Here is a 16697-nt window from a genome sequence, read left to right as displayed (position 1 = left end):
TAATTGTTATGTTCTTTTATTTTTATATGTTAAAAATCAACCATAATTAAAAAGTAGAGTAGGACTGATAAATAAACCTAAGAATGTGTATGGAAAACAACTAAATAAAATAAATCACTAGTTTTGGCCTAATCAAGAAGGAAAATGTGTATAGAAGATCAATGAAGAAAGCAAGTATGGGTATATAGAAGAAATTAAGAGAATACTTTCTACAACTCTAAGCGAATTCATTTGAAAGAAGGACTCAATGAAATAGATGTTCTTTCTAGAAAAATTACAAGTTATAAAAGAAAACCAGCCTCAGATATATCTACCACTAAATTCTTTCAAATCTTTGAGGAACACATTTCCCTTGTTATCTAAACTTTTCTAAAGTGTTAAGACAGAAAGAGTTCTTTCTTTCAGAATTATTTGAAAAATAGTCATATTTTCATAAAGTAGATTAGGAATTCCTATTGTGTCATCCAGCTAAGTCAACCAAAACCACAGCAATATTTAGAGTTTTAATGTTTAATATATGAGATTTCACAGAAAAGGAAGTACAAATGGCTCAAGCAGATACGCAACCTTATTCTTAAGTGAAAATAAAAAATTCTATTGAGATTTAATCTCCACGGAGATTAACATATCATTATTCAACTAACAGACTGGCAAAGATCAAAATGTTTGTTAATACTTTATGAAGATTCGAGGAAATAGGAACTCTCACACATTGTTGGTGGGAGTATAAAATGATACAATCCTTATAGAAAGCAATTTGCCAATATCTATGAAAAATAAAAATGTACAAATCTTCTGACCTAATAACTTCAGTTTAAAATTTTATCTCACAACAACTCACTAATGTGCAACATGATCTATGTACAAGGTTATTAAATGCAGCATTATTTGCAATAGTAAGAGACTGGAAAGAAAATGTTTGTCAGTAGGTACTGCTCCAATATATTATGGTACATCCATACAATTAAATCTTACGCAGTTATTAAAAAAAGAATCAAGAAACTCTATGTACTGATATGGGACAATCTCAAAAAATCATGTTAACTGAAAACGGCAAGCTGAAGAACAATGTGCACTGCACAGTACATTTATGATTAAGTATCTCCAGAAGGATATTTTAAAAACAGATAATACTTCTGGGAGGGGAAACTGGGTACTAAAAAAGGGAAGGAGACTTTTCACTGTATATCATCCTGTGTCATGAATTCTGAACCAAGTGAATGTTACATGTTCGGATGAAAAAACTTTTTTTCTTAAAAGACAAAAATTTGAAATAAAAACTGATATCCAACAGAAATACAAAATTCTTTCAGGTAAATTCAAGTTAGCAAGTATTATATTTCTTTCACCTGTAGGATAAACTTTTCCACAGTTCCACTGAGTCTTTCAGGTTCCATCAGTTTATTTACCAATTCCTGCTCAACAGCCATTAGGGCTAAGCCACTAAGCTTTTCTTGTCCCCTGGTATGACATAAATATGTTTTAAGACGAGACAGTGTAGAAAATGAATTTTCAACACTTGCTGAAGTAACTGGCCAAGACAAAGCAATATATAATAGCATTGATATGCAAGGAATATTATTGTGAAGACCATGCTGAATAAACAAATGGCCAAGATTGCTGAAGCTGATGCAATCATAATCTAGGACAAAGTTGAGCTTTGCATATTGCCGATAAAATCTAAGTTCTGGGATGATGTCTGCATCAAGTTTATAAAATTCTTGGACATCTTTAGCTGTTGCTTCATTTAACGGTTCATTCCATTTAAGTAACAGTTCTGAAATCTGCTTCATTTTACAATAATCAAACTCTGAAAAACACAATTTTAAATTTTGTAATATAGTATCCAAGCCTTGGTAATAAATATTAATTTTATATTGTTCTTCTGTTGAGGTAGGAAAAAACATACTGTCTGAATTGCTAGGATCTATTGTTTTCTGAATTTTTCTTCTTTTCTGAAATGAAGGCCTTTCAACTTCAAAACCTTTACAGGTTATTTTTTGACATACTTCCTCTGCTCCATCCCAGATAGTTTTGAAATAAATATCATTTCTTTCAGATGATAAACATTCCAAAATTGCTTCTATTTTTGAAGACAAAGAAAAAATGTCTATGGTTTCACTTTGAAGCTCTTTGGAAAGAATTCCTGTAACACTTAGTACTCGATAAAGGAATTTCAAACAAAAGATAAACTCAAATTTGGAAACCAATGCCAACAAATCACTCAATTCATCAGCTAAACTTGTGTTTGAAGAATGGCTTGATAGAACTTCCAGTGTTTCAATAACCTCTGGAAGACCCTCAATCACAGATAGTAACGTACGATCATGGACTGTCCAACATGATTGTGATGTATGTTTCTTGCATGTTTTATTTTGACTTAGCTTATAAATGTTTTGAAAATTTACAGACATTTCCCCATGAATAGTGCTGAACAAAGAACTGAGAGTATTTAGAGCACTTCGGAGCTCTTTTACTTCTTTGCAAAACCTAATCACTGCTAAATCCAAAAAATGTGCATAACAATGCAGGTATAAAGCTCTTGGCTCTTCCTTCTTGAATTCTGCTGCAATTTTATTAAAATTTCCCCTCCAATTACTGGTGCTATCATAGGCCTGGCCTCGTATTTTATCCAAATCAACTCCAATTTGCTGCAGGTAAGTTTTAATACTCCTGTGTAAGTTGGTCCCAGTCATCTCTTCAACATCTATGAAACCCAAAAATCTTTCTTTAATTAATATAGCCTTTGATGTTTTCTGTGGGTATCTTACACAAATTGAGAATTGTCCTTTAGTGGCACTATCAGTTGTTTCTTCACATATTATTGAAAAAGCTGAGGAGACATTGATCTCATTTACAATATCTTGTAACATTTCAGTCTTTATTATTTCAATAATATCATTTTGAATTTGTGTACTATTGTAGAAGTCAACTTGTGAATTTGTAAGTCGAAATATTTCTTCTCCTTTATCTTTTGCTCGGATTTCTAACAATTCTAAAAAATTGCCTTTATTCACAGATGAAACAGACTGGTCATTTCCTCTTAAGAGTAAACACTGCTTTCCAAGAAATAAAATATTTTCAATTATAAGCTTTAGGTACTTTTTATTTCCCTCAATCTGTTTTGAATGATTAGATAAACTGTCATTAACGGCTTCATCACAAAACTGGTATTCCCTCCAAAACTGCAATGACTTTGAATGCATTTCACTTTTTTCATGCTTTCTGAATTTTTCCAGAGTTTTTTTCCAATTGGAAATCCCTTGGGCTGCAAATGACTCTCCTCCATAGCTAAATTTTTTTTGGCAGAACAACTGACACGAATAACAGAATATCACATCCTTTTTAATACTGTTTTCTAATTGCTGAAAATTTGAACACCAAGATTTTTTAATACTTCGTGATTTACCTTTAACTTTTTGTACTTTGGATGTAAATTTTGGGTGACGTAGTCCATCGCTTATTTTCATGGATTTCATACTGTTTGTAGCATCTTGGTTTGACACATGATCTTTTTGTACTTCTATACTGGAGCCAGTTGTATGCTGACTGAGTACTGATGAAGATGGTGAAAGGCTTGGCTGTTCCACATTACTATTAGCAACACCATTACTTGATTCACTGGGTGAAGTCTTAGAAATCTTGGGAGAAAATGACAAAATAACATTTCTTTGAACAGTTTTCAAATAATCAATTAAAATATTGAACATATCCATTCTAATAACAAAAAAAATCAATGGGTGAGTTACAGTATGAGCTCCACTAGGGGGAAACATTAACAATTATTTATAACTTAGTATTCTTATTAATAATTTCAAGTCAAACTTGAGATTTGGGAAACTGAACGTGAATAACAAAAGGTGTTTATTGCTCTACATTTTTGAGCTCTATGATCAAATCAGGAATGAATATGCTCAAATACACACATGCACAATATGTTTACAAAAAGAAAGCTTAAAAAAGAAAAGACAGTAGCAAAAACAATTAAGAATAAAACTTACATCCTCAACGACATTTGCTGTTACTGAAGAAACTGTACCTGTTAAAATAAAGCATAAATTCTAGATCTTATACCATAATCTATAAAATAGCATCATTAACTATATAATTGCTTATTTCATATTAGGCAACCAAAAGAAAACTTAGAATAAAGACAGATTCTATATTCTAATCAAGTATGGCAAAACAGTATATATGTCAAACAACTTCACATCAATTTTTACCTTGTAATTCATCAGAGTTCATGACGGGCAGGGCTTCATGAGTATCTGCCAATGACACTATATTGCTTATAACTGGAGTTGTATCTTTCTTCGGAGAAAGGAGATCTGTTGAAGCATCATGCACCATGGAAACATTTACTGATAAAAATTAAAAGATATCTTACAAACCAGGCAGAATCAATCAATCAGAAAGCACTGTTTAATTACAAGTGTTTCAACGAATAACGCAAATATCTATCAATAATTGCTTTAAGTATTAGTGGGTACTGGAGTAATTTTTATTAGGGCTTAGGAATATCCAGGTTCTTTAGGATAAGATTAATATCAACATTAAACAGATAATTTACATTTCCCATCATTTTATATCTTTTACCTTTGCACGCAGTTTATCAGTCCTTTCATACTATTTGCTTGAACTGTCAAGAAAATCTTTACTGTGAAATTACCCATGAAGAACATTGCTATAGAATCTCCTAATGGGTATCATTTCTAACCATTCCAGGATTCATAAACTCAATATGAATGGAGCTGAGTTGGTGTCTAAGCTAGTATTAAAGAGATTTCTATAATAAGCCAGTCTGCATGATGCACAAGCCCCAGGGGAATCATTCATTCCACCGTCTATGAAATTAGCACCACTGGTCCTATATGAGGCTCTTTGATACACAGTTGGCTCTGGATTCTCTGTCCCTTTCTATTAGTGAACATCAAAGTATTTCTGACTAGCTCTATTCCATGTGAAAAATGTAACTAATAGCCTTGTTTTTACAAAGCAGGGCTAACTAGAAGATTCTATACTCTAATATGACAATCTTTACAAATAAATATTAAATCTCCGGTGATGAAGTAGCCTTCCTTTTATGCAAAAATACTGGAAACCGTTCTTTGAAACAAGTTTTAGATTGTTTTGACTTTTAAGTCAGTTTAATTTAGAAATGAATCAAGGTTATAAATTAAAGGAAAGCAGTAATATTCTTCAACAGTTACTAAATCTCTGGTAACTGCTAAAAAAATAGTACCTGTAGGAGATTCCATCTTAGCTTTACTGTAAGCAGAGAAACAATGAACAGAGCAGAAAAGCTCTGTCTTCCCCGAGTCATTGGTAGTCTCAATCATTTCGTCTGAGGGTTTCAATGATTTGCAAAGAACAGATGTAAGTGTTTTGGCTGGTTTCTGTTAGAGAGTAAAATAATATTCATATTCCTGGTATATGACATGCCCACAACCATTGCTTAGTTGAAATATTATAGTAACAATGAAGTCATATTTTTGCACTTTCTTAAAAACCAGAAAAAAGGCACTTATAGATTGCAATGACTAAAATGAAGGAAACTGATTAATCTATTAGATAACTATTTGTATTATTTGTCGGGTATATTAATAGCTATAACAATACATAGGCAAGCAATGAAGAAAGTGGTCATAAAAGATGTTCATCATCCTAGGCAACTAAACAAAATGGACAAATCAACAAAAGTCTTATAATTACAGGTCTTTAATGCCAACTTGGGCATCAACTAAGGAAAGCCTTTTACTGGTGCTAAGGAGGAGCCAGAAAAGGATGCCTAACACACATTACAAGATACTGTGGGAAACACTGTTTTTCTAGCCTAACTTCATGGTGAAAATTCAAGCATGTTGTAAGAAAGCAGCACACAAGCAGTAAGAGGTACAGAACATAGTGCATTCTGTAAGCAGTAAGGTTGCAAAGGAAAAGGATAGAAAATGGGGAGGTTCACCACCTACTCTTTCTGGTGAAACAGGAGCCATCATTCCTGGACTTAATACTAAGTTAACACTAACGACAATGATGAAATGGAACTGCTTTTAGGGGTACAAAGTACAAAGACAAATGAAAATATCTTACACAGATTTTCTTTTTCTGTGAAAGAATGGGATATTGGCAAAGGAGCAATGAAACAAAAAGCAGAGTATTATTTTGAAAATTACTATTTTTGTCCCTTATTATAGTAGGAATTTTCATATTTTATGAAATATAACAACTCACCAATATTTACATTAACCAACAATAGTGGTATAATTTATAACTAATTTATTACTCATGTGGGAAAGCTAATACTTAACTAATGTACTCTAGTAAGAAGATGTGGCCAGGGACTTCCCTGGTGGCACAGTGGTTGAGAAGATTCACAAAACATTAATATCTAACAATATTTAAAGTATCCCTGTATGTTGACACAGAAATTTATACTTTCAAGAATTTTTGGGGCTTCCCTGGTGGTGCAGTGGTTAAGAATCTGCTTGCCGGGCTTCCCTGGTGGCGCAGTGGTTGGGAGTCTGCCTGCCGGTGCGGGGGACACGGGTTCGAGCCCTGGTCTGGGAGGATCCCACATGCCGCGGAGCAACTAGGCCCGCGAGCCGCAACTGCTGAGCCTGCGCGTCTGGAGCCTGTGCTCCGCAACGAGAGGCCGCGATAGCGAGAGGCCCACGCACTGCGATGAAGAGTGGCCCCCACTTGCCGCAACTGGGGAGGGCCCTTGCACAGAAACGAGGACCCAACACAGCCATAAATAAATAAATAAATTAAAAAAAAAAAAAAAAAAAAGAATCTGCTTGCCAATGCAGGGGACACAGTTCGAGCCCTGGTCTGGGAAGATCCCACATGCCGCAGAGCAACTAAGCCCACACGCCACAACTACTGAGCCCGCGTGCCACAACTACTGAAGCCCACATGCCTAGAGCCCATGCTCCGCAACGAGAGAAGCCACCGCAGTGAGAAGCCTGCACACTGCAACGTGCAGTGAGTAGCCCCCGCTCGCCGTAACTAGAGAAAGCCCACAGGTGGTAATGAAGACCCAACACAGTAATAAATAAATAAATAAATAAGTTAATTAATTAATTTTAAAAAAGATGTGGCCAAAATAATTACAATTATACCAATCAACTTTTTAAAATAAAAAGCCACGCCATTTTTGCATTTTTGGATTCACAGGTTTGAGTGCTTTACTAATTTTTTTTTTTTTTTTGGCCACGCTGTGCGGCTTGCAGGGTCCTAGTTCCCTGACCAGGGATTGAACCCGGGCCCTTGTCAGTAAAAGCGCAGAGTCCCAACCACTGGACCACCGGGGAATCTAATTCTTGATTACAGTTCACTAACAATATGGATTTTCTACATTATCACAATCACACAATATCTTAAATGCAGCAGGGCACAGTGTTAGGTGGTGCTTTTTAACTCATCTAGCCAAATAAGCCGTGTCCCATCACATATGCTGAATAACTGAGTACTCATATACAGGCTCTTAAAAACAGGAGAAGGTCTATTTATTGAGTGTGAGGGGTAAAGAAAGAAAAGAAGGAATGGCATTAACTGCTTTCAGACAAAGGGTTCTATGCTCTCCATTCTCCCATTTCTGGTCCCAAGGCAGGGTACTCTCATGGTGTGGGCATTCTGTCATAGAAAAGCTGTGGCTCACAAATTACCTATTTGAACTGTGGCTTGTTAAGACTCCCATCTTCAGTTGCTTGTTTTTAAGGAAGAATTTATAGGGATACAATTGGGTCTCAAAGTATCACCTGAACGAGCAAGACATGCGACAGTCCACCTCATGAAAGGGGCTCAGACCACTATTGTGTTCAGCTCACTTAGTCCTGCAAAGCAGGGCCAGCTTCTCTGCTCTCAGAGCCACCCATCCAAGGCTCTCCTATCAGAAATAGGGGATTATTTCTCATTGGTTTATTGTCTAATAGGACTCCTGATTCAGAAAAAAGCATGTGACATTCTTGATTCATCTTAACCTTGCTTAGGTGTAAGAATTAAATACATGGAATTAAAAATAAAAAACACTTCTGTGGTTGAGTCCTACTGACCAATAGACTATTGCTATGTTTGCTATCTAACTTATAAATAAGCTTTCCTCTGATTGCCTTTTCTTCAAGGCAAGATGATCACCCTGAGATTCTTTAGGAAAATCTCCATGCAGCATTTATCATGAATTGTTATGTGAAAAACAACTGTCAGAAGTCTTTTATATCATCTCCTTCATCATCTTACCAACGAAAAATATTCCCAATGGTACTAAAATGTATACCGCCAGTTTCCTAAAGTGGAAACGTTCACAAGCCAACTAATGGAAGGAACTCAATCTTCCATTTTTCATTTGAGTCTTATGCAATCAAATTCAAATGGAGTGGTCCTCACTTTATGCAACAGATCTTTATTCATACCTGCTTATGTGCTGTAATACTCTTTGAACTATTAAAGTAATGAGACTGTGCTTCCATGTGAAGTATATGGAACAGACTAGAGCTAGTGGAACAGTAAGCTCCACAGTTCTCACAACAGTTCATGATGAGGTTGTTAGCAGAGTGAAACTTTGAAAAACAGGCATTACTGCAAAGACTACGTTTCATGTTCTGGTATTTTACTTCATACTGAATCTAGGATTTAAAAAAAAGACTTAGTAAAAACTCTGATATTTAAGCAGAATAATCAGAGTCCCTCAAGGTTAAGAAATATTGCAACTTACAACAGTAGTCTTCTGACACATGCTGCACTTGGCTGGAATGCTATTAGTACATATGGTATCAAATGGTTTTCTTTTTTCTTCATATGATGAAAGACAAGATTGGCTGCAAAAAGTTTTGCTAGTGGTAGTATCTTCCAGCTGGATACTGATCACATCCTTTAGATTTAAAATGTCTCTAAAAATAAATAACAAGGGCACCATTAAACTCTTTTACCATAATTATTTCTTTTCATAAGCTAAATCACTCCCTTAACCCTCTCCCCTGTTGTTTCATTTACCTGAAGAACTGTGAAATAGTAGGAACATCAGCCTTGAAATAAGAAAACCTGAATTTGGTATCTAATTCTATCACTTACATTAAGTAACAGTGATTAAGTCATTTATATTCCCTAAATGTTAATTTCTTCATCTATAACGTTAAGGATTATAAACACATCTGACAGTACAGTTTGCGGATTACCTTGCCTGTATTAGTTGGTGCTAGTGATTATAGAATGATGATGAGAAATCACATATTCATACCTGATGAACTTTGGAATCTACAAGACAGAGGATTTAGAAGTTTGGTCTACAAATTCCTGGGGATTCTCCAGATACTTTCAGGAGGTCCACAGGATCAAAACTATTTTCATAATATTAACATGTTATTTGCCTTTTTCACTGTGTTGACATTTGAACGGGTGGTGCAAAAGCAATGGTGGGCCCCTGCAATTCCACTCCTAGGTATATATCCCAAAGAACTGAAAAAAAGTATTCAAAAAAGTACATATACACAAGGGTTCCTAACAGTTACAACAGATAGCAGGAGCCTAAATGTTCATCAACAAATGAATGGATAAACAAACTGTGGTATATTATTCGGCTATAAAAAAAAAACAATGAAGTACTGATACACATGCCACAACATGAATGAATCTTGAAAACATTATGCTAAGGGAAAGAAGCCAGACACAAAAGGTCACATGTTGTGATTCCATTTATATAAAACATTCATAATAGATAAATCCACAGATAGAATGCAGATTGGTGGTTGCCAGGGGTTGAGGGGAGTGAAGATAGGGGAATGGGGAGAAACTCCTTAATAGATAAGGCATTTTACTTTGGGAAGATAGAAATGTTTTGGTACTAGATAGAGGTGGTAGTTGTACAATACTGTGAATGTACTAAACGGTACTGAAATGGTTTTTGTTACATGAATTTCACCTCAATAAATTGGGAGGAAAAAAAAAAAAGCGATGGTGGGTAAACTGCCAGAGCCTTATTTAGCATAAATCAAGGCAGTGACGCCAAAAGGTACCAGTATTTGTGCTATTCACAACCATGAATTTGCTGTAAGTTATTTACTTTATTAAAACTCAATCCTTCAGTACATCTTTTTAATATTCTGTGAGGTGAAATGGGACATAGGCATAAATTATTCCTCCTGCACACCAAAGTATGATGGTTGTTTCAAGGAAAATCTCATGTAGGAATGTTAAGAGTTAAAACCTGAGTTAGGGGACCAGGGTGGTTAAGAATCTGACTGCCAATGTAGGGGACATGGGTTCGAGCCCTGGTCCGGGAAGATCCCACATGCCGCGGAGCAACTAAGTCCGTGCGCCACAACTACTGAGCCTGTGCTCTAGAACCAACATGCCATAGCTACTGAAGCCCAAGTGCCTAGAGCCTGTGCTCCGCAACAAGAGAAGCCACCGCAACGAGAAGCCCGCGAGTAGCCCCTGCTCGCCACAACTAGAGAAAGCCCACACGCAGCAACAAAGACCCAACGCAGCCATAAACAAACAAACAAACAAACAAATAACTGAGTTAGCTACTTTTTTCATGGAATACCTATTTACTTCAAAGAATGACTATCAGGGAAACTATTAACCAGAAGTAGGTATCTGGCAGATATTTTCTCAAAAATGAATAAAGTAAGACTGTTACCTCAAGGAAAACAACTGGCAGTAGTTATTGCCAATGATAAAATATGAGCTCTCACTGAAAATTAGAATTCTGGAAAACCTCCAGCTTGATAGCTTCCTAATATGTAGACTTTCTTGGTGAGATTAGTGATTTTTTTTTAAAAAAAATGTGACTTTTAAAATATTGCATAATGAAGCACAACAACATTTAGAAGATCTGCATACCTCAGGGAATCAATATTTTCCAAATGATGATAGCATGAAGCAAAAATCAGTTGTGGGTAAAAGAACCATTCAAAGTACAAATAGACCAATAAATTTTAACGTGACAGTACAAAAAATTCACTGATATGGCTTCAGATTCCACATTGCAACTAACCTTTAAGAAACTGTAGTATCCTTTAAGAAAACTGTAGTATCAAAGAACATCCACAATTATCTGAAATGCTATTAAAACACTCCTCCCTTTTCCAAATACTTATTTGTAAGGTCAGCTTTTCTTCAGACTTCAACCAAAACAACATTTTATAACCAAGTGAATGCAGAAGCAGATATGAGAACCTGGCCAGACAGTAAAGCCGTTTGCAAAACTAATAAAACAGTGCTCACTAAATTTTTCTTAAAATTTCTCCTAAATTTTAAAAACGGCTATTATTCAAAAAAACAAAATTTATGTCAACATGCAGAGTTTATTACTTTTAAATGAGTTAATAGTTAAAAATTCCTCAGTTTTAATTTCTAACACAATATATGTATAGGTAGATGTAAGCGACATAAACTAAAGCTCTTTGGGTCTTCGAAAACTTTCAAGATTGTAAAGGGGTCCAGAAACCAGAAAATTTGAGAACTGCTACTACAGGAAATACCAAGATATCTGTCTACCTAGATCCCTCAGAATATCAATCTTTCAGGATAACAGTTTTCCAGATGAAATACTCCTGAAATCAACACTATTTTAATACCTCAATATTTACAAATTTTTAGTGTACAAATCTTCCTTGACTTACAATGGGGTTATGTCCAGATAAACCCATCTTAAATTGAAAATATCATAAGTCAAAAATGCATTTAATACACCTAACCTATAGAACACCATAGCTTAGCCTGGTCTACCTTAAAGGTGCTCAGAACACTTACCTTAGCTTACATTTGGGTGAAATCATCTAACACAAAGCCTATTTTATAATAAAGTGATGAACATATCATGTGGTTTATTGAATATGGTACTGAACATGAAAGACAGAATGATTTTAAGTGTATCGGTTGTTTACCCTTGTGATCACGTGGCTGACTGGGAGCTGGGGCTCACTGCCGCTGCCCGGCATCATGAGAATATCATACTGCATACTATCATACTAGCCCAGGAGAAGATCAAAATTCAAAATTCGAAGTAGGTTTCTACTGAATGTGTATCGCTTTAGCACCACTGTAAAGTCGAAAAATCATTATGTAGAACAATTGTAAGTTAGGGACTATCTGTACTATAATCTTTCTGCCTCCTTAAACAGCACCAAAATTACAGATTAATTTTCATTATCACAACACCAGTCATTTTACTGGCTTAAGTTGTAGCTCTACATGCAGTATCTGAGTTGTGACAAAATTTTTTCTAGGATTCACTGTGTGCCAAACAGTGTTTAGGCCTTGGGGACATAAAAATGAGTATAATCTGGTCCCGAATGTCAAGAGGTTCACAGTCTAACTGTAGCATTATCAATTCTTTAATAACATTAATTTTACAATCAATGTTTTGGGAGTTATGAACACTATGGAAACACAGACCATGGAACAATTATCTGGGTGGCTGGGGGGAATAAGAGGAAGGAATGGTATGGGAATAGACGAAGGGTACAGATATTTGAGGCAGACCTTTAAGATAGCAAGAAATTAGCCAGATGGGAAGGAAGGCAGAAGAAATAGCACTGGCAGAAGCACTGAAGTCTGAAAATGCTTATTGGCTTTTACTGCGATTAGCATATTAGATTGCTAGCTTCTAATCTACTAAGGCCTTATTTAAAAAAAAAAAAAAATCAAAAATGAATTTTGTTAAAAGTGCCTAAAATTAGCTTAACCAAAGGCTGAGCATAGGTCTGAACAACTTTCCTACAAATAAGTGTTACATCATTAGTGGATGGGCCTATTTTAAACTCCACTAATTTCTTTCAGGATCTCTGGTTAGCTTCAATTGGGATACAGAAGTACAGAAATACACTTTAATACATAGCTCTCAAAAGAACAGTCTTATCTTTCTAACATGATTTAAAATGTCATTTTCAAAGTTATCTTTCATCTGGTTCATGAAACAGAATAAAAACTACATGACTCTAGCACAACATTGTAAATCAACTGTACTTCAATTAAAAAAACCCCTATAGCGACTCAGAACAGATTTAAAATCACTGCTATTAAAAAAAAACCTCATCAAAAACCTCAACTGATAATTAGCTAAAATCTTGACAACTACATAACTAATACAAGAGGCTAATGAATGTACAGTAAAAAGTTCTGAAAACAGTAAAGGTTACTCTGAACAACGGACAGCCTCTCGCAGCCTATGCATCACTGTACCACCTTTCCACCAACCTATAAAATAGTATTTTCTATCACAACATTTTTATTCCAAAGGAAGTAAAACTTATTTCATGTTTTGTTCATATTGGATTTCTTTGCCTTAGAGAACAACTTACACACTAAATCCTTCCTGCTTCAGCCTTTTCAATCTGTCTGGGAGCTCCGCTGAAGATGTATAATGGGTAAACTCCAAACACAGCAACATGATACTTTAACTTCTCAGAGCCTCAGTTTCCTCAAAACCAAAAGAAAATATTTGGACTGGATGATCTCTAAGGTCCCTTCCAGTTTTATGATTCTGCAGAGAAAGAAAGCATGCTGAAGAGAGTGCCATACAGCCCACAGCGAAAAAGAAAAAGGACAAAGTATAGTGTTAAAGCGTTTACAAAGCACAAAAGAAAGGTAAGTAGAGTTCTGGGGAGGAAGACTTGAAGCAAGGGTTAACTCCTGAAGCAGCAGCCAAATGAGGAGCTGAAGCAACCAATATAAAGGGTATGTGAGTTTGTTAAGAGAATAATAGCAATAGCCAACATTTACTGGGTTCTTATTACATGCAAATATTGTTCTGATCACTTAAATATATTATTTAATGATCAAAATTCTTACGTACATTTAACAAAATAGATGGGAATACTAAAAAAGAAGTTCTCAATGCTTTTCGAACTTTAGCATGTATATGAATCATTTGGGGATAAATGTAGTTCTGATTCAATAGGCCTGGGTGACACCTGAGATTCTGCATTTCTAACAAGCTCCCAAATGATGATGCTGATATAGTTGCTCAGGGATCACACAGAGTAGCAAAATGTAAATTGAGGAAGCAAGATTCAAATTGTGGCAATCTGATTCCAAAACAAGATATTATTTGAAAGGAATTTATATTTACTGGCAAAATTGGTAGCCTATGCGTTTTCTTGTTCTGAAACAAAGACACTTAAAACTTAACACTAGCATTTAATGAGTACTAACAAACCAGAATTATAATACTATGGGACCCTCAAAGCACTGATCCTTTAGACATCTTAGTGTAGCGTTCAAAGTTCTGGACATTATGAAATCACTACTACTTCCTTTCTTCTCATCTAAATTGTTTTACATATGTAAAAAAGTTAGCAAAAAAGACCCCAATAATAGTTCACAGAAAACGTAAAAAGATTACATACATACATCTATGTTTATCTAAGGCTATTCAATTTTTCAAAAGAATTAAACTACTTCACTTGCCATTACAAGAGAAACACTATATAACTTTACACCTTGGAAGGTCAAAAAAATAACTGTTATATGATTAAATTTTTAGTAGGTTGCTCACTAAACAGTTAAATGATAAAATATAATGGGCATGCAATAACCCCACTTACAGAGAATTTCAAATGAAAAGAATAGGAAAATAAGTTTCAGAAGTCATTATTTAAAGGTGAAGAGAAACACAGCTCTTATCATTTTAATTTCTGGAAATCTCTTGATAAAAAAAAACTGTTTCTGAAGAATCTATTAGAGGAACTAAAAGCAGAAGTAGCTTCTTTTACCTAAACCAAGGTGATTACTTCTTCAGGAAAAAAAAAAAAAAAAGAAAAAACCACGCAGAAAATTACAACCAAGATTCTGATCAAGATCTATGTAGGGAAGTAAAAGGGGCCATAATTTAAAATTATATACTTTGAGCAGTTTGAACAAGTTCTCTTCGGAAGAGCTGGTGAATTGAGAGATGAAATGTATTCAGTGATGCACGGTGTGGAGCAGAAAAGCTGAGTAGACCCTTTCCTCTGATAAGCAGTTTGCCCCTTTTGAAGAATTTTTTTACAGCCAGAACAGGAAACCTGAATAGCTGTGGTTGAAACTGAGGGAAGCATCTTATTCATGCCAGATGATGCCAGAGAAAGCTGAATGCCTGTAGTCATCTGAGAAGCTATAAACACAAAACAGGAAGGAAAAAAATTAGTATTTACATAAAATTAAGTATGCATTCTTCCATTATCTTATAGAGGTTACTTCTCCTGGACTTGAAACCCAGAACAATCAATGCACTATTCAAAGGCATTCTAAAAAAGCAGAATAAACTGGCTATCACATTGGTCAGAATAAATATGATTAACTTAACTAATTCTATTACCATTGTCTGAAAACGTAGTGTTTATTTTCAGGTCATTCTCCTGAGTTCTGGGCTGTTGGGCTTGACAATACTCCTAAAAAAGAGTTGAAAAATAATGAAAACAACCAGTCAATCAATGGAAAATGATATATTATGCTCAAGTTTGTTCTGTGAATTGCATAATTGAATTGAACCATGGTACATAAGTAAGCACTACCCTTTTGGTGACCTTTGGCTGATAACACCCATCAGTTACTACAATATTTTCTACTGTACCTAGATATGACTTTATAAATTTTTGTTAACACAGTCCCTCACTAGCTACTACAAAAAGAGAGCAGACATACTCAGTAATGATACCTATTCTCCCTTCTTGTTCTGATCACTAATAGCTAATTGTCTTCATAAAGTCCTTAAAGACAAAAATTATTAGGTTAGGCTGAATGAGTCTTACGAAGGAGGATTTTTTTCAGAGCAGCAGGCAATCTACCTAAACTTGATCTATGTCTTTGAATGTCCACGGGCTGAAGGAGCAACGGGTACTTCCTAGATGGACAATATTCCCATTGTCACCAACTCAATGGGAGTCATACCCTTACTTGGTACTGATTTACTTTAGCTATTTCTAAACAGAATACTAGAAATTAATTAAAAATGAAATTACTTTTCATTTCACTATAAATTTCAGCTGGTTCATATATAAACATTCTAAGGAAATTTGGCCCTACTTACAAAACACTCACAGCTTGATTCAGTTGTTCCTTTATAGGTTCTTTAGCATTTGACATGTCTAAAAATGTTTAAGGATAAATATGAAACTAATTTGGATAAATAATAAAGAAAAATTCTAAGAATTTAAAATGTACTAAATAATTCTACTACTTAATAGAGACAGCAGCATAAAAACATATAACTAGTTATTTATATTGTTTCAAGTTAAGAAAAATGAAAACAGAAATGTGTTAACCTCAGTTAGGCCCATAATACCCTAAGCAATCCTTTTTTTTTTTTTTCTGCTTATATAACCATATTTTCTTGGATGTTTTTTGAGTTTTTATTGTGAGCTTATATTCCTTTGAACTTAATATTTGGGAATTTCTTTTTTTTTTAATTTTATTTATTTATTTATTTATTTATGGCTGTGTTGGGTCTTCGTTTCTGTGCGAGGGCTTTCTGTAGTTGTGGCAAGTGGGGGCCACTCTTCATTGCGGTGCGCGGGCCTTTCACTATCGCGGCCTCTCTTGTTGCGGAGCACGGGCTCCAGACGCGCAGGCTCAGTAATTGTGGCTCACGGGCCTAGTTGCTCCGCGGCATGTGGGATCTTCCCAGACCAGGGCTTGAACCCGTGTCCCCTGCATTGGCAGGCAGATTCTCAACCACTGCGCCACCAGGGAAGCCCAGCAATCCTTTTATCAAC

The 16697-nt window shown here is 35.2% G+C and overlaps 1 protein-coding gene across 8 annotated transcripts in view; it reads right to left on the bottom strand.

Moving 5' to 3' along the window:
* Positions 1–536: 536 nt before the first annotated feature.
* Positions 537–16697, bottom strand: part of ZMYM1 (zinc finger MYM-type containing 1) — a 28731-nt gene continuing 12570 nt past the window's right edge. For 6 of the 8 annotated variants that reach the window (XM_068539473.1, XM_068539477.1, XM_068539476.1 and 3 more), the window contains 8 exons: positions 15302–15374; positions 14848–15097; positions 8714–8888; positions 8412–8624; positions 5243–5396; positions 4224–4361; positions 4002–4039; positions 537–3641 (listed from right to left, as the gene is read on the bottom strand). In XM_068539473.1, coding sequence (XP_068395574.1) covers positions 1335–3641; positions 4002–4039; positions 4224–4361; positions 5243–5396; positions 8412–8624; positions 8714–8888; positions 14848–15097; positions 15302–15374 — 3348 coding nt within the window. In that variant the 3' untranslated portion in view covers positions 537–1334. The remainder of the gene's footprint in view (positions 3642–4001; positions 4040–4223; positions 4362–5242; positions 5397–8411; positions 8625–8713; positions 8889–14847; positions 15098–15301; positions 15375–16697) is intronic. The other 2 variants (XM_068539480.1, XM_068539479.1) reach the window with 2 other exon arrangements.

The sequence above is a fragment of the Eschrichtius robustus genome, chromosome 3 (genome assembly GCF_028021215.1).
Source record: "Eschrichtius robustus isolate mEscRob2 chromosome 3, mEscRob2.pri, whole genome shotgun sequence".
Taxonomy (NCBI): domain Eukaryota; kingdom Metazoa; phylum Chordata; class Mammalia; order Artiodactyla; family Eschrichtiidae; genus Eschrichtius; species Eschrichtius robustus.
The sequence above is the reverse complement of the archived record's forward strand: the minus strand, read 5'-3'. Positions and strand labels throughout refer to the sequence as shown.